Below are 18454 nucleotides of genomic sequence, written 5' to 3' on the forward strand. Positions count from 1 at the left end.
AAGAAATTATGTCAAATTATTTGGTTATGGAGTGACTAAAGCAAGCCTTTAGCTGTCCTGAAATTTCTCTTATCAGCAAAAGCAAGAACAGAAAAACAGGTACTACTTGCTTTATTTTCTTAGAACTCAACTCATATTAATACCTCGCATGAATACTGAGACAGATTGATAGACTCCAGTAACATTAACAGTACACAAATGCAGCGTATTGCTTTGATTCATTTTCATGAGCTTGGCTGAATTAATTACATGAAGTTAAAGAAAAATCTCTCTTTGCTGCAGGCATCTCAAGGTCACAGAATCATCCCCTGCTGCACAGAGCTGCGTGTGCTGTCCACACTAGCTTTCAAAAAATTCTTAGAAAAGCAAAGAGCATATCTTCTACAAACCTCTATCAAGTAGGGCAGTAAAACCCCTCCACAACTAGCAATACACCAATAGTACGTAGACACATTAGCTGTTCCTATTCATCAGCTGCAATATGTCACCATTGGATCAACTACCAGAAAAATAAAGCACAAGTGTCCCAGATCCAGCAAGATAGCCATGCAGGCTCACCTAAAAATGAAAAGGCTGGCAGGTCCCATTCCAGGAGCTGGACCAAAGGAGTTGTGCCTACCTACATTCAGAAATACTAGTTAGTTACCTGCAGCCCAGCATCTTGCCTTTCCACCAAATACCACGGAAGCTCAAGTCCTGCATAGGAATCAGGTTCTGTGATCCAGAGTCTCCCCTGAGTTGTTTAAAGGAGACTCACCCTGCCTCTGCCATGATCCCAGCCTAAGTTCCAGGCACGCTCACGGAGAAAAAGCTAGAAGCAGACAAGGCCAAACACACTCATTACTTGCTGATAATCAAATTACCTACAAGCTTTTTAATTCTTGACTCAGTATGCCACCAACGTCAGCCTACTTCAGGATGCAAATGTAAATAAAAATAACAGTGATCTATGCAGAATAGGCAAGAATTAAGTGAGTACAATCATTCGGATGGATAAAATGTAAACACAGTTACAGAATGTAAATAAATTTACAAAAAATGGTTAAATTTAAAGAAAATCATCCAATAATATAAAGAAAATGAATTAGCAAATTCCAACAGAGAACACTGTCTAAGCTAGAAAGCACAATAAAGCAGGAAACTCCAGGAAAACTTGAGCTCAGATCACTGGATTTGTTGAAGGAGCGTTCATTTCTCCAGCTGGACTCAGTCATGTTATTTCTGTCTATCCTAATGCTCCTGCAGTGTAAAGAGACAGAAGAGGAAATGGAGAAAATTAAGGCTGACATATTGCCGTGTTTCTTGAAAGCAGTGAAAAACAGTTGCCAACCATGCCCATTGCTTCAATTCAATTCCCCAGGACCCTTGGAACAGGAGCAGCTCTGTGACAGACACAGACTGGTATAGGATTAAGGGAAGGCCCCTGAATCTGACCCTCCTTTTACAATCCTTGGCTGTTGCCCACAGTTCTTTTACAGCTCACTGAGCCCTCCCACATGAACCACTTACATGCACATTGAGGATACTGAATTACTCCATCCAGACACTGTGGGTTAAATTCCTGTGTTCCTGAAACTGGCTTATAAAGCCATTGGCATGTAAAGGAAATATATTCCTTTGAGCGATAGGTGTAACGTTTATTCCAGAACGATTTCATTTTAATGTTCTTCTTATCCATTTCTGAGTCAAGCACTGTGCAGTCCCCTGGAAAACACAAACCACCACTAACAATGTGAAGTACTTCAATGTTTTGCCTGTAGATCTCACAGTGGATGGACAGACAAGTCTCTGAAGATGTCCAACTGAGTGCCTGAAACACTTGTTCTGCTTTGCTGCTTCCCTTTTGCAACTGTATGCTCCTGTATCAAAACATAGTGCAGACTAGGAAGGATAAAAGCTCATTTCTTTGGCAATGATCCAGTAAGCGCTGCTCAAGGAAACTGTAGAAGGAGGCAAGCACAGATTTCCTTTCTGAAAAGCCTATGAAGGCCTGCAATGGGCATCAGCTGCTGCCTACATACATATCAGAACATGGTATGAGCAGTGAGGAGCTGGAAAGGCCACAGAGGTACAAAGGGGGTACAGCATGGCAGCAACGGAGACTCAGGAGAGAGCTCACTGGGGCAAAACCCTGCCTAAACAGGCAGGCTTGGGAGAGACTGCAATGAAATGGTGTCCTGTCCTGACATGGGCGGGGAAACAATTTCAGAGATATAATTTTCAGGGAACTCACAAGCTCTTCAGTCGTGTTTGGAATTAGACAGGCAGTCACAGAACAAACAACCCTAGCATGAGGCTGGGTGATCCCTTTCCTCTCAGGTACTCCTGTCAGCAGCATCTTGGGGACACCACCTGTCATGTCCTACAGCCTTACAGGATTTCCCACACCCTGATGCTCTATTATTACTTCCCCAGGCACACTTGCTAAAGGGTTTCCTCTCAGCTTCTGCACTAAAAATGCAAAAAACAGCAGCCAAGCAATGACAAATGGAGAAAACTTACTTCCTGGGTTGCACAGTGGATATTCTAATGTGCCATTAATACATTGTACTCTGAACGGAGAAGATGCTGGGTCTCGCACATTTCCTATTTTACAATCAAATTCGATAAAATCACCCGATTTGGAATACAGCTTTCTTTCTCCCCTCCATTTCAGCTCAATGTTGTTTATGTTCATATCTTCTTCAGATGCTGTACAGGCCGCTTGGAAAAGGCAAGAGAACAGTGTCATCAGTTCATATTGATGCATCATGTGTAATTTTTTCCCCCTACAAAGGTTGTTCACATCATAAAATGCTTCCAGAACTTTGCTCTGAGCCTCTGCTTTTTGCAACAGGAAAGATATTTTCATCAAAACTGAAGGGAAAAAAGATGATGGCTGAGTCACCGTGCAGTGCTACGGAGAGGCCATTTCACTCTAAGAGTAACACGGGGCAAGGGGGAAGCAGGCCCTGGGGTAGGGGAACTCAGCAGGCAGCATTCAACTTCCCTGTATCTTTTTTGAGAATTCTCCTTTCCCTTGTCCCAGCACTTCTTTAAATTCATTTCCTCGTGGCCACGTCACCCCTGGATTTACTGCATTCAGACAGACCCAACCTCCCCATCACAGCCTGCAGACCATGACAGTGTCCTGAACTCAGGAGCCCAACACGCCGATAGAGATCTTCTCATATAGGCAGTTCAGCCAAACTCCCTTCCTCCCGGATCTGTTGGTGAGAGGAGGCAGGGAGAGACTGCAGGCAGCAGAGGGGGTACACAAGCTGACATCTGGAAGAAATTCCTTCTGGGCAAAAGAATTACTCATTGGTGTCAGCCACAGCACAGGTGCTGCTTCACAAGTGAAGCACACTGGAAACACCTTCAGGATCTAAGAAAAAGTCAGCGTGAGCAGTCACATAGCTCTTGGCCATGCAGCACATGCTTTAACCTACCTAAGCAAACTGGTGGATTTGTCCACTGCCCATTAATACATGTGATCTGCTGAGATCCTTCCAGAATGTAGAGACTTGGGCATTTATAATTCAAAGTTGTACCTCGTTGATATTCTTGCAATGGGAAGGAAAGAATTTCTCCATTTTCAATATCTGGAGGTGGGCCACATTTTCCACTCTTTCCTAGAAGAACGTTAACACTTAGAGAGAAAGCCATCAGAGTTTAATTGCAATGGTGGTCTAGCCTCAAATACTTTGGGACACTACCTTGCCTGTACTTAGACTCAGAGGAAAGCAGAAGAAATTGCCACCTTGACACCAAATATCTGGCAGATGGAGAAGAGTAAGTGTTTCTCATTTTTCCACTGCTGGGACTCATAATTACCAGTTCATCCATCTGTCATTTCTGGAGTGTTTTCTGCTTTCTGCAAGACTTTTGCTGGTTCTACATAATAGTGTAGGGTGTTTGGCACAGCTCTTTCTGAAGAAGAACTGTATGCCCACCAGCTCCCTGCACTGCCTGAGCAGAGACAACTGGATCTGTTTGCAAACTTGAACAAATGACACTGGACCAAACAATTTCAGTTACTAATGGGACAGACCTTGGGCCTTTTGGATCACTTATGGCCTCTGGGGAGTCCATATGAGCCAGAAGCATTGCACTTGCTTGCAGTCCGGAGACTGAAATTTGTAGAAGTAAATACCATGGAGCCAGCTTGATGGTAGTGTCACTGACAGGCAACTGGATGGAGAGACAGAAAAATTACCTTTGCACGTGGGCAGCTCTGTCCAGGTCCCATTCTGACAACTTACAGTGGAAGCTCCAGTCATCTGAAAACCTTGCCAGCACTGATAATTAGCTGTCTCCCCAGGCAAATACCTTGACTTTTTAACACCTTGAACTTTACCACCAGCAATTTCTGGAGGAGGTCCACATCTCATATCTGAAAAGAGTTATGTCTGTGGTCACAGTTACAGTGATTGAGGTGTTCCCTTATACCTATTCTAGGTAAAGGAATCAATCTTGTTACTCCCCAGCTCACACAATTTCTTTCCTCCTGGCCATGACAGTGTACTGGGGTAAAACACCATGAACACCAGGAATGTGAACAGGAACGTGAATTAGAATGACAGTGGCAGCAGAACACTTTTTGGGGGGTCCTCAGGAGATGGCAGTGTCAGTGGAAGAGTCTAAAAAAAGCCAGCATTTCTGTAGCTACACCTTATGGCACAAAAATCCTTTTAGTGAGGCCACAGCCCTCCCCAGAGAACCCTGGCATTTCTGAAAAATCACAGATGTAGCAGCCAAGCTGGCCCTCTGATGAACCGCAGAGCTGTGGAAGAAGTCATCAGCCTGCACTGTTCATGGACAGGTATGTGCAGTCTACTCCATGGAAGTATGTGAAAGCTAAGTAGCATTAGTTCACCCTCCAGCCATGCAGGTAGAGGAGGACAGCGCCTTGTCTTTTCATAGGAACACTTGTCATTTCAAAACTCTAGCAGATCTGCAATTTTTACATCCTGAGACTCTTCTGGAATCTCTATCAGTTAGAGCTGACCCTCAGAAAAAACGGCCGGATCTCTCCCCCACTAGCTCCATTCAGATATTCTCTGAGATGGTTCAAGAGAGCTGAGAAACCCTTACATTTTTCTAGAGAAGGCCAATAAAATGGTGCATTCTGGAGAATAACTAGCATCATAGTGGAGAATGAAAAATCATCACATTTTATGCCCTTTTTCTTTAAGATGTTTTTGCTTTTGATGAAAATATACGTAGTATTTCCAGAAGCAATAAGCTAAAGTGCTGTGCAAGAAAGCAGTAGTAGGTACAAAGCTGCAGTACAAAATTAACAAAATTAAAATATAAAGTTTTTCAAGTATTTAGGTAAACAAACGGACTCCTCTGTGCTACGGGGTAAGATGAAAGCACAAACTCCTACCTTTGCAAGTTGGTGTTTGTGACCATCGTCCATCTGAACAAGTGATATAATTTACACCTGTAATCTGAAAATTGCTGTCACATTCATACTGCACTTGAGCACCAGGCAGATACCTCTGCTGTTGAGTGCTGGTAATATAAGCATCGTGAACTTCAGGTGGGGCTCCACAGCTAACATCTGAAAGAGAGGTGCATTTAAGAATACTCGGACAGTAATGTGATGACCATAGAATACTGCATTCAGAAGCAGTATTATTCATGATGCGGACAGGTGGTTTGGATAAGGCAGGTTGTTTTCCACAGGTAGGAAAGGAAGATACCATGGTCTTTATTCTGCAGTGCTTCACCAGACAATATTCTTTTTGCCTAAAGTGACTGAAAAGCAGAAAGGAGTTGTAGAGATCAGCTGAACATGCAGGCTGGTGCAGCATAGCATTGTGCTCCAAAGGACTGGAGAGTGTTTTCTTTACTATTTGAAGGTAACTTTAATAATGAAAATCACATTCCTGGTGATGTGAAAATAAATACGTTAGCCTACTCAGTTATCCCTTTGCAGTTAGCACCCCTCCCTCCATGACCTTCCATCTGCTTGATCTAAGAAGCGAGTTAAGTTGTGGCTGCTAGCTTCAGCCCAGAAGGGGAAAAGCTTTCTTTGCTAGTCAGTTCTGCTTGATGATTCTGAGGAACCAGACAAAAGGTGTTGTAGCAGCCCATTCAAGTCAATCCAATGATCGTCTCTATTAATTTGACTCGCTTGCATGCATGGGTGGGTATTATTTTAGTGAATGTCTTAAAAGACTGAGAAGGATCATAGACTAGTAGAAGTAGAACACATACCTTCACAGAACGGTGGTGTTGACCAATTTCCTCTTCTGCAAATAATTTCTGGGAGACCAACAGCCTCGAATCCTTCATTACACTGGTAGCGAATTGTTTCACCAGGCTCATACACTTCCTTGTTTCTGCCTTCAATTGCAGAATCAGGAACATTTGGAATACTTCCGCATGACATTTCTGAAAAGATATGCAAACCTGATACTTGTGGTAATATGATACGCATAGAATGAGATTATTTTTCCCACAAAAAAGATGCTTCTTCTATCTGGCACAGTCAACACTACCAGCAGATTTTGTATAAAAGAGAGCATGCAGAAACGTACATGTTAGTCCCCTAAATAGACATAAACTTTAGTCACTGTAAAGATTTAGATCCTCTTTCTAGCAATGCCAGGAAAGTTTGGTAAAGGCTTCTGTCCCTTACTACACAGAAGTGATATCCATCGCTGAAGCGTCAAAGCAACTCGCAGTCACTAGTGGACTCTGTAGAAAACAGATCCTTGGATGATAAGGATGTGCTCATGGCTCATCTGGTAGAAACAAACACTGAACAAAGATTGCAAAAATACCACAGGAATATTTAAAATACTAAACTGTTGTTACCAGTCAACTCCAGTTTAAAATTATTTCAAATTCATTGCTAAGCACTTTTCAGGAAAATTATTGTTTGACATTACCTGTGCATGTAGGAGATGAACTCCAGTTTCCCATAGAACAACTTATCTCTGATGGTCCGTCTAACTCAAATCCAGAATGACAAGTGAACTTCATTACAGCACCAGCCAGATAAACCGTTTTCCCTTCTTTTTCTATTTTTAAGTGCTCATTTACCAGCCTGAGATCATCAGCGTGTTCTACAGGTTGTGGTGGCAAACAGGGTTTTTCTTTAAAACACAAAGATAAACAGTAGAAGAAAACAATTAATATTCCAAAACCTAATGCAGTCTAAAACTGAAAAGAGGAGAAAATCCAAACAAAAATGAAGTGTCTTGAAAGTAGGATAAAGAAATATATATGATTCACAAAGCAAAACTCCTTTCCTTTCTTACATTACTGTAGAGTGAACATAAATTATTCATTTTTAGTTACCGGTAAATAAGATTTATTAATTGACACATCAAGTTGAAAGCATATGTTCCCACTCAATTCTACAAGACAAAAGATCTAATTACAATCAAACTTCGTGTTCAGCAACTGGGACTGAAAATTTTATTGCATTAATATTTATTTTATGAACAGCTCAAACACTTTTCTCATTCTTCTCTATGTCTGCCACTTATCAGCAGAAGTGGAGACCCACAAGCAAGAAAGAGAAAAGAAACCACAAATCACCAGAATTTTTTAGTTTAAAGATACAGACTCACTTGGCATGTTGTGCACACGAGTCACCATCTTGCACCTCATTTGTCCTGTGCCTCCATTTCCTATCCAGTTCTGAAGACACTTTCTTCTATCTCTTAATGAACTCCTGCTTACAAGAGATTATCTGTATTGATAATCTTTTAACTGTTGGCCAACAGATTCCTCAGCATATGAAGCACAAATACAGGCTAAGTGGAGAATGGATTGAGAGCCACCCTGGAGAGATGTGTTGGAGGTGCTAATTAATGAAGAACTTGGCAATGTGTGGTTGAAGCCCAGAAAGCCTAAAGTGTCCTGGGCTGCATCAAAAGAGCAGCCAGCAGGGTGAGGGAGGTGATTGTCCCGCTCTACTCTGCTATTCTGAGACCCCACCTGGAGCACTGCATTCTGCTCTGAGGCCCCCAGCACTAAAAGGACTTGGACATGTTGGAACAGGTGCAGAGGAGGCCCTGAGGATAATCAGAGGGCTGCAGCATCTCCTGTGAAGACAGGCTAAGGGAATTGGGCTTGTTCAGCCTGGAGAGGAGAAGGCTCTGGGGAGTCCTCATTGTGGCCTTCCAGTTCTTAGAGGGGGCTACAGGAGAGCTGGGAAAGGGCTCTTTATCAGAGAACGTAGAGATAAGAGTGGTAATGGCTTTAAGCTAAAAGAGGGGAGATTTAGATCAGGTATTAGGAAAAAATTCTTTGTGATGGAGAAGAGGTATTGTACATTGCTTAGAGAAACGGTGGATGCCCTATCCCTGGTAATGTTGAAGGCTGGGCTGGATGTGGCTTTGGGGAACCTGATTTAGTGGGTGGTGTCTCTGCCCAGGGCAGAGAGTTAAAACTAGATGATTGTTAAGGTCCCTTCCAACAGAAAACATTCTATGATTCCTTTGAACAGATGTACAAAGTTATGTCATCTTATTTACACTTGTTTTACAAGAAGTCGTCGCAAAAAATAGAAGAAAAAAACAAGAAAGAATAAAGACAGAAAAAAACCTAAGTGCTACCACTCCATCCAAAATACTCAATTTATTTACCAGGATACTATTCAAAAGCCCCTGCTCAAAACTGAGACTCCACTCTGAAATAAACTACACGAATAAACACACAGCTCTAGAGGAACTGCCTGAAAGTTTTATGTGCCATCCCAGGTATATCTGCCTGAATAAAAAGGCCTGCTGCTTAACTGCACCTTTTTTTTTAACCAAGTTACATTCCATTGCTTATTCGCACCATTACCTGTTTGTGACACTCTTAACAAAAATAACAGCATCCTTTTTCTAATAATGACTGCAAGTGTGTAACACAGAAGTTCATAATATAATAAATAGAAAAACAAACACTACTGACCAACACAGTATGGTGGTGACTGCCATTTCCCATCTACACATGTTATTTCATTTGCTCCAATGAGATGGAAACCCTCCAGACATGAAAAAGCTATTTTACTCCCATTCTTGTAATTTCTTCTGATTGTTATCTTGTTAGCATTAGGCAGCTGAGGTGGAAGCGGGCATGTACTCTCACCTAAAAAAAAGTATTCATTTCATAACAGAACAGAAGATAAAATGTAACAATTCATCAAAGACTGCAATGCTAACAAACAGCAAAGAAAACACTGGCATTAGACAATTCTTCATGAGCTATCTCAAGCTTTAGTTAGTACCGTGATCATTTTGTTCCACCTGAAAAACACTAGAGCTGCTCTCAGATGCTTATAATGCTTTCAACATGTTTTCACAGAAAGCATGGTCAGAAGAATATACACCATCAATGTCTTTTTCTATCTCAAAATTGCCTTCCTATCATAAACTGGTAGTCTTTCTTTTTGCCTTACGCAGCTGCAGTAGCTTGTGCGCTTTTCCTAACTCTCTGTATGGTGAGCTACTTAAGGAAAACTGTCTGAGCTTCTGGGGGTTTCTGGGTTAAGTGTGGTTGGTTGGTTTTGTCTGATTTGGATTTTTTTTTTTATTGTTTGTTTTGTTGTTATTGCTGTTGTCTTCCCAGACTTAGCTAATAGTAATGTGAATTTTGCCACTCAAGGAATGAGAGGCAGCTTCTGCTATAGGAGAGCAAAACGAAGGGAAAGAGAGAGATCTCGGGAGGAGGAAACCTCAAAAGCTTGGTTAGTTGCTTCTCATGGTTCCAAAACACTCGGAGGGTAGGGACTTATTTTGAAAGGGAATGCTGTGTTGAATGCTAACCACCTGATATACTTTTCCCACCTCCATACATAATTTCCCATGCATCTGGCTTATTGAAATCAGGCAATTAAGCCATAATTGTTTTTACTCTTTTGCAAGCATTATCCTGCTCTGCCTATACTTTAAAGGCAGTCCTGCAGGCATCTGACCTTTGACACATATTAGATAACGGCAGTCTCCTCTAGGTCTGTGCTTTGTGTTGACCAACTCAGTTTTTTTCTCGTTGTTTCACTAGAAAATTATTGGGGGAGGGGGGAAGAACTTTGGCCAGAGCTTGAGCTATCTGTTACTCTCATTTCCGTCAAGGTACAGACCTTTTGGGGAATCAGGCTTACATTTATCCTTGCATCTTTTCTCACATCAGATGTGACAGTGACAATGGTTCCAATGTCAGAGTAGATACTATTAAGTCAGCGTTACTAACTAGAATCTCTATATTTAATTCGCTATTCAAATGATTCCCTTAATTAGTTCACATGACTATGTAATTATGTATGTATACAAGAATGTAAGTATTTCTATTTCAGATTAGTGGCACAGAGATGCTAAGAAACTTTAATAATGAGCATTTATCATTCTTACATAAAAGAAGAAATTGTATGCAAATCTAAAATCATACCTTTACATTGAATCTCTGGAGACCATTTTCCAGACACACAAGTTGCCTGTTTAAATTGGTTGTCAGCTGGTTTACATTTATACCTTATACGCAGCCCAGTCTCCTTTCCTTGCCTGGGAGAAGAACTAGTGCGTTCAAGCACAATATCCTTTGGAGGTACGCACTGATGAAATGTGTCTGAAGAAAATCAACACAAGCAGCTAAAGAATAGATTTGGTTCAGATAATATGTATGTATGCATTCAATAATGAAGAAGTCATCATTTTCCTAACACATATCCATATGAAAGCGTTTTCTTTCTTTTTTTTTTTTTAAACTATTGTGGTTTGAAGTAACTCTTAAGATTCCTTAAGAGCTGGAGCACCTCTCCTATGAAGAAAGGTTGAGGGAACCGGGCTTGTTTAGCTTGGAGAGGAGAAGGCTCCGGGGAGACCTCACAGTGGCCTTCCAGTACTTGAAGGGAGCGTATAAACAGGAGGAGGAACAGCTGTTTACATGTGTTGATAGTGATAGGGGAATGGTTTTAAACTAAGATGGGAGGTTTAGGTTAGATGTTAGCAGGAAGTTTTTTACACAGAGGGTGGTGACGAGCTTGAACAGGTTGCCCAGAGAAGCTGTGGATGCCCCGTCCCTGGAGGCATTCAAGGCCAGGCTGGGTGTGGCTCTGGGCAGGCTGGTCTAGTGGTTGGTGACCCTGCCCGTGGCAGGGGGGTTGAAACTACATGATCTTTAAGGTCCTTTTCAACCCAGACCGTTCTATGATTCCTGTATTACAGAAACTAAATGATTTTTTTCCTGCTATCTATTGCAGAGACTGTTACCACTAACAAAACAATTATTATTGTATTAACAAGATCCCCATCGCTGACTGCATTAATAGATAAACTAAGTATTCTTACTTAAAACTACATGAGGCTAGTAAGACGAACAAAAATAGAAAACTTCTGCTTGTAGAAACAGAAGCACAGAGGAAGTACTATTCCACACCAGGTATCAGTCTCCAGGGAAAGCGGAAAAAAGTCATAACCAGATTTTGTGTCCTTTAATGGTGATTCTGAGTCAGAACACAAGCTGTGTGTGAAAGCTAAGCAGATTGTTATAAATAAATAAATATAAATAAAGTTACAATGTATCCAAATCATCAACAAATATAAAATCACTTCTAAAGAAAGGGAGAACCAATAATATAATATCATAAACTAATATAATATCAAATACTATATTACTACTACTAATACAAATAATTTAATATAATTCTATAATACTAATAATACCATATCAATCTTTGTTAAAGTCTCAGAGTAATTTATGACAGGCAAGGCACTTGATTGTACAGTATCACTTTTTATCACTTTTTTCTTGTTTTAAACAAAATCACTGACTCAAATGCATCTTTTCCTCTTAAGGAAGAAGGTTTGTTTTAGATAGTTTGCTTTTAAAAGTTTACACACTGTGAAACTCTATGAGAAGATTAGAAAAAAACCAGAAAACTACTGACCAGAAATGCACTAAGCTACATAAAAATGACAAGGATAAGGTAAAACCAGCACACTGAGGCTATTAATATTATTTCTAATTTCCATTAGGATTTTAAAAAAGCAAAGTAGCTAGAAGAGACATAAATATCCATTTAATTAACACAACAGGCACCTGACTTTTTTGCTGGTATGTCTAAAGCTTTCTGAAGGGTCCTTACTGCTGGGGAACACAGGAGAATGAGTACAATACTGCTGTAGGGTCACTGTACATGGAGGACATGCAGTGCCATAATTGATGTGCTGCCGTATTTGATTTTAACCACTGTGTAACCATCCATTCCCTTCCCCAAACCTACTCAGAGTATTTACAGATTTGTTGCTCCATAGTCTTTTCAGGATAAAGGATATGTTAACGCTTAAAAGAGGAGTAAATGAAAAAAAACCACTTAGTTGAGATGTGTGAAACTACAGTATCTCTGGCTACATATTGTTTCCTGAAGTCCTTGAAACCATGAATATAACTGTTAAACTCATAACTGAAATATTATGGAAATACAGAAAAAGATTACCGTTACAAAGAGGTAAAGGCTTCCATTCTCCATTAAGACATTTTGTTCTCATTCTGCTAGCATTCCCAGAGCCTTGCCTACATCCATAGGTTACTTCATCACCGTGAGAAAACTGGGTTTGATCTTGCCGGTGAAGAACAACATTCAAGATAGAAGAAGGTGATTCACAAGGCATTTTGTCTTCTGTTGAAAAGAACAGAAACATTCCACAAAATATTGATGTCACACATGAATATCCAAAAGAACTTAGATAAAATAATTACATTTGCATTTGGTGAGTAAAACCTACTCCCATTAATTAGAGGAACTAAATAACCTTCTACAAAGCTGGGGTACATCTTACATTTAGTCAGTTTACTAAATTCCTTTCCTTTCCAACACTGAGAATTCCACAGCATACTCCATGAGTCATTTCAGCTAAGGTTAATTTCCCAAACTGTTTTACAAACGTGCATGAATCCTAAAGCGTAAGAATATCTTCAGTTAATCCAACTCATCTGGATCCTTTATTCTGGTCAATCAAAATTACATTCAATTATACACCTACAAATTCGTAATGTACACTTTCAATTAGCATTACCACAAGAACTGACTAATATCACTTAGAATTGATTAGAGGGCTGCAGAATTGTCTCCTCTGTGTGATAACTGTAGTTCCTGCTGTGGGCTGCCATTGTTGCTGTGCTAGGGACAGCAAGGGTTAATGGCTTGCAAAGATGAGTGCAGTGTGTGAGCAATCCTTCTGAGGGAGGAAAAGGGAGTGTAAATAGAATAGGGGCATACAACTGTCTCTCACTGGGGGAAAGGGAAGACCCAGGATAAACTCAAAAATTGGATTTGAACGACTCCGCACTCAAGCTTGAACCACGTTTCTCAGCTTGTGCACAAAAACTGTTCTCTGCAGATCAAGTATTGAAAAGATGGGAGCAGTCATACATTTTAGAATATCAGTGTTGCTCTTAGAAGATGTGTCAGAATCCGGAAAGTCAGAGATGACCAGATTTTCCAAGGCAATCACAAGACTTTTGAGACCTCTGTCAATACTGAAGATGTTTGCTAATAGATTCTAGCTCCATTTCTAAGGAGAGTTATCCACATGATGGCATGTCCCTCTCTGCCTGTTTCCAGACCTCCACCACAGTTAGCTTTAGAATCTCATTAACGGTTCAATAATATAGGGAAGATGATACGTACTTGTGAAAGTGATTAAGTTCTCCTGAGCTCTGTGAAAATTGGGGGCAGCTGTAGCAGAAGAATCCCTTGCTGAAGAAGTTTCCATATGAGCTCTTAGCACAACAGCTACACAAGGTTTTACTTGTTTTCACTGTAAAAGCTTGTTCTTTTTTTTTTTTTTTCCAGTGAACAGGTGGCTATAGCTAATTCACTTCACATTTCATTACCTTTGTATGGCACCACCATAGTTTTATATGCATAGTAGTATGTAGATTACCAATGCAAGAAGGAGGAGATGACCACTGCCCGTCCAAACATTCTATTTCCTTTGATCCAACCAATTTATACTGGATGTCACATTCATATTTCACTGTGTTCCCATGCTGATACTGTTCCAGAAAGCCACCAGTAATATTTCCATTGATGATTTCAGGTGGAGGTCCACAGTCTCTTGGATCCACTGAAATTAAGAGATCAAACATATACACTGCAATCAGGATGATTAGCACACTTACATATTAAACGCAGCAGCAACAACAAAAAAGAATTTATTGCTTAAAATCAAGAAAGAGATATAGAAAAGGTTTAACCGGTCATTATTTCATGCCTTTGACTGCTTAGATACATGCTGGGGTGGAGCTCACAGAGATGAGTTACCCTGGCTCAACCTACTCTCTTACTTCTGTGCATCATCAATTTCCTGCTATGGTAAAATAAGTGGTTCATGAAATCAATCCATTTTTAATAGAAGAAAAGTGTTACGTGGGCATCAACTCCAGTTGCCCATTATACAGTAGTCTCATAAAATAAAAAAAATGAATATTCTGCAAGTAACAATGACATGTTATTCATCCGTACAGTGGTATGTACTGCATATTAAAGGAATTCACCTCTGATGGAGTGAACTCCTGCCAAGAGAGCTTAATATGTTTTGAGCTGAAGAGTCAACTACACAAAATGCGCCTGTTTTCAAATGCAAAAGACAGTGACTGGAAAGAAGGATGAGGGCATGAAAGGCAACAGCATAACTGATTATGCAGGAAAGAAGAGGGATGAGAAATTTGAGATGCCTTTGTCATTTTGATCTTTCCCATGGAAGGCGCAGTCTAAATAAGTTATTTTCAGGTTCCGTTAAGTTGTACTCTGACTTCAGCACGGTGAGAAGAGTAGGGGTATATATCTTCCCTACTGCATGAAGCTGTTAATCCTACAAGATGAAACTGAGGAAATTTCTAGTAAAAAAAACACCACTAAGTTTCTTTCCCTTGGGTTCAGCTGTGTATCATCTCCAAAGTCATTTTTTCCCCCTTAAATTTCAAGTGATCAGAAAAAATAGCATAGAAAAAAATATTTGATGAGTATCAATGTTAGGCAGTGGCAAAAGTTATTTAGGGTACAGTAGGAGATGATTTTACTCAAATCATTTCCGTCTGCCATATCATGCCCTATTTATTCCTTTTTGGATAAGCAATATTTTACACGTAATCTGAGTGAAGTTTTATGTGAACCATCTACCAGCTAACTTTCAGTTATTGGAGACCTCTAGTTCACGTAAGTAAAGCTAACAGAATAAAGCCAACAATTAAAACATTTGGCCTGATTACAGACAGATGTTCTAGATACGTTCCATGTTTTGGCACGCTGAAAAGTGAACACTGAAAATACAGCTGTTCAGTTTCTTTCACATGAAACAGCAGAACACTACCAAATGATCTGAGGAAGACCAGTACTTGCCCTTTTAGAGATGAGAATGCATTAATTGTTCCTGGGTGCAAGACTGGCTTATAGAAGGTGCCTACAAAAGTCTTCAGGACTGAGGTATTTTCCTACATATCCCACCACAGTAAAGTCAACAGATGAATTACCTTTACATGTTGGTGGTGATGGAAACCATCCAAAGTAATAGCACTGAGCAGAGGCAGGGCCCACTCTTACGTAATTTTTTCCGCAGATGAATTTCACGACATCTCCATTGTGATATATGCCCTTCTTGGGAGAAACACGTGTATTGGACGGTACTGGTAGTTCACATTCTATTGCTATAAAGATAGAATATATTTTAGAATCTACAAAAATGTATGTGACTACTGATGGAAAAGGGGGAAGCAAAAAACTAAATATACAGAAACACAGATCTGACAAAAATAACATGGAGACAATGACAAGAAACAAGCTTCCCAGTTACACTGATTGACTGGATATCAGGAAACTACAGGCACCGCTTTTGTGATGATCGATCTAGACTTTGCAGCTGATAAGACTGTGAGCCAGGGGGACCCTGGGTAGGGAGTGGTGTGGAAATCAAAACAGCTATGCAAGTCCATGAAGGGATGTGCGGAGGGAAGTAGGAGCAAAGAAAATAAAAAGTGAGATAAACAGAAAAAGGCATAAAATGCACCAGTCAAGTGTAAAACTTTGCAGATCAGTATGCTCATCTGTCTGAGCCCTGAACCTGATCACCACAGTCTGTCCTATCATCTTTTATCTTCTTATTAAATCATTTCTTGACTATCTTACTGCATACTCCCACTATCTACTCCATGTGTTCGTGTGCAGCAAGGTCTAGGTGCTAGCTACTGGTGAAACATGTATGTGTGTGAGTGAAAAAATGGTGCCAGCTGCTTAAGTCAGACCAAGGAGTAGGCACTCCTGGCTTTGGGTGCCAGCTACTGCAGCCAGTGGGGGTCTTTAAATTCCAGCTACTGTGATGCCCCACAAACGAGCTACTGGAGGAACACTGGTGTGAGGGAGGGGAGTAAAGGCCTTGGGGAATCTATGAATGCATGTCTGCTTGTGAATCTAGAGTGCTGTGCTTGTGCCTTCACTAGTAAAATTCTGTCTCTGTCAGCTGAAGAGGAGGAAGGCATTGTTTTGTGTGAGTCCTGTATTTAATTGCTGTTGAAGGCAGCCCCCTTGTCTATTGCAATCTGCGTGGCTATGTCAGAGCCCTGGGTCTGTGAGCCTTTGGGGTACGTGCTCAGCTTCATTACTAGTTGAACTCACAAAGAGGAAAGTGACAGTTGCAGCCCCTTGGCCTGGGCAGAGACCCTGGATCCCTGGGACACTGGGCTGCACTCCAGCAGCCAGGCAGGAGAGGTACTGGACCAGAGAGGCAGGAAGGGGCAGCCACACTCTTATCATCACTTAACATTGATTAGAACAAAAACACAGGAAGGAATAAAGCGTCACAAAATGCATACAGTTACAACTGTTAGTGAGTACAAATGTATTTACCGACACAGCGGGGTGCTGGTTTCCATTCACCATTTATGTCACACCTTGCAGTACCAGTTGGCATGTTATCTGCAGTGTGAAATTTCTCAGGACATGTATACTCAAGTGTATCTCCAGGCAGGTATATATTTTTCCTTACAGAGCCAGTCAAAAAGTGAATGTGTGACGTTTTACATGATTCTGTAGAATAAAACAAAGTGCATTTTGTCATCCAGAAATTTGCTCTTTGGAACTACCATTTCTGTACAAACACTGGAAGATCAAGTATCTTCTTTTAGTATCCTATGCCCGTGTTCAGGAGAGGAAAGGACTTTTAAGAGAAAGGCAACAAGAATATTGAAGTATTTTCACGAAAAAGCACTCTAGTCTTTTTCAAAAATGTAGTTTCTAGCCTCAGGGTAGAAAGTATAGCCTAATCTTTTTTATGCACAGTAGTAATATCTTTCCAGATAATGAAACATGTTTCTTACTAGTCTGTTCACTTTTGAAGAAAGTTCTTGGCACGATCCCTTGGCTGATAGGCATTTCTTAATAAATTGTCCCTGACAAGTGTGAAAAGTGCTCATCTTCTTGTCAACAGGGTGGAAGAACTGGGATTAAATTTGTGTGTATGCACCTTGTATCATCTAAAAATCACTGGAGAGGTCGGTGACTACATACTTCATACCACTGAGGGTCCAAAAAGATAGCTCACCTAGAAGACAGGAGATAGTTTTTCCTGCTTACTCACTTCCATTTTGCTTTCTCTCTTTATTTATTGGAGCCCCAGAAAAGTTCCTCTCTGGAGGCGCAGTCCTGTTATTGACTCTCCTTTCATTCAGTAAGAAAACTATACCAGTACAGATGAAGAAAATCAGAGTACGTAGGACATCTCATTTTTACCAGTGTCAGCAGCAGGGAATTCAAGCCTGTATGCTACTCACGGATGTATGTTACTCACGGATGCACTTTGGAGGTGGAGACCAGCCATTCTTTTGACACTGTATCTCTCCTATTTCTTGTCCTTCTGGAGTTACAAAGTCATTATAACATCTATAGGTGACTGTTTCCCCTAAATTAAATGTTGCCTGTCTCATCATGAAATAACCATTCATCAGATCAACCTGCTGGCATGTTTCTGAAAGAGAAAGACAGAATTCCTTCCCAGTAAAACATTGCTTTCCTGTTCCTCCCTCCTTCCAGTATGATACCAACTGGAAAGCAAGCAAGAGAAACAGGGATCAAGTGGCATAGCTAGCTACTGAAAGGAGACAAGAAATTACAGAGAGGCTGTACAAAGGCAATGGTTACTATCTATTATATTACTCCACTGGTGTGTTATACAGCACTTCACTAATGAAGACAATGAGGCTCTGATTCCAATTCCAGACCTTACGTTCCGGAATTGTGGAATGAATCTGTTGTGGCCATTTTACAGAGTTAGATTCTGTATGCTTGTATAGCTACCGACTGCAGCAGTGTGCAGGGACTTAAGAGTTGCGTAAGACAGCTGAGACAGTCACAGTATTGTGTTTTAGTTGTAGAGCACCTAGACCGAGAGTTGCACTAAGCAGTGGTGAGGGATTAATGTGGGTGATGTAATCATGGATTTATTGGTTTTAGCTAGAAACTGTGACAAAAAAT

At 40.7% G+C, this 18454-nt stretch overlaps 2 protein-coding genes across 5 annotated transcripts in view; one reads left to right on the top strand and one right to left on the bottom strand.

Moving 5' to 3' along the window:
• Positions 1-18454, top strand: part of LOC110402272 (coagulation factor XIII B chain-like) — a 45279-nt gene that overhangs the window by 10851 nt on the left and 15974 nt on the right. The gene's annotated exons all lie outside the window — the stretch shown is intronic.
• CFH (complement factor H) overlaps positions 97-18454 on the bottom strand; it is a 44474-nt gene continuing 26116 nt past the window's right edge. For all 3 annotated transcript variants that reach the window (XM_021404156.1, XM_021404155.1, XM_021404154.1), the window contains exons 10-24: positions 17772-17948; positions 16832-17011; positions 15463-15636; positions 13875-14057; positions 12425-12607; positions 10378-10554; positions 8905-9081; positions 6885-7091; positions 6208-6384; positions 5372-5548; positions 4199-4375; positions 3432-3614; positions 2503-2703; positions 1510-1704; positions 97-1239 (exon numbers count right to left, since the gene is read on the bottom strand). In XM_021404156.1, coding sequence (XP_021259831.1) covers positions 1238-1239; positions 1510-1704; positions 2503-2703; positions 3432-3614; positions 4199-4375; positions 5372-5548; positions 6208-6384; positions 6885-7091; positions 8905-9081; positions 10378-10554; positions 12425-12607; positions 13875-14057; positions 15463-15636; positions 16832-17011; positions 17772-17948 — 2570 coding nt within the window. In that variant the 3' untranslated portion in view covers positions 97-1237. The remainder of the gene's footprint in view (positions 1240-1509; positions 1705-2502; positions 2704-3431; positions 3615-4198; positions 4376-5371; positions 5549-6207; positions 6385-6884; positions 7092-8904; positions 9082-10377; positions 10555-12424; positions 12608-13874; positions 14058-15462; positions 15637-16831; positions 17012-17771; positions 17949-18454) is intronic.

The sequence above is a fragment of the Numida meleagris genome, chromosome 7 (assembly GCF_002078875.1).
Source record: "Numida meleagris isolate 19003 breed g44 Domestic line chromosome 7, NumMel1.0, whole genome shotgun sequence".
In the NCBI taxonomy this organism is placed as follows: Eukaryota; Metazoa; Chordata; class Aves; order Galliformes; family Numididae; genus Numida; species Numida meleagris.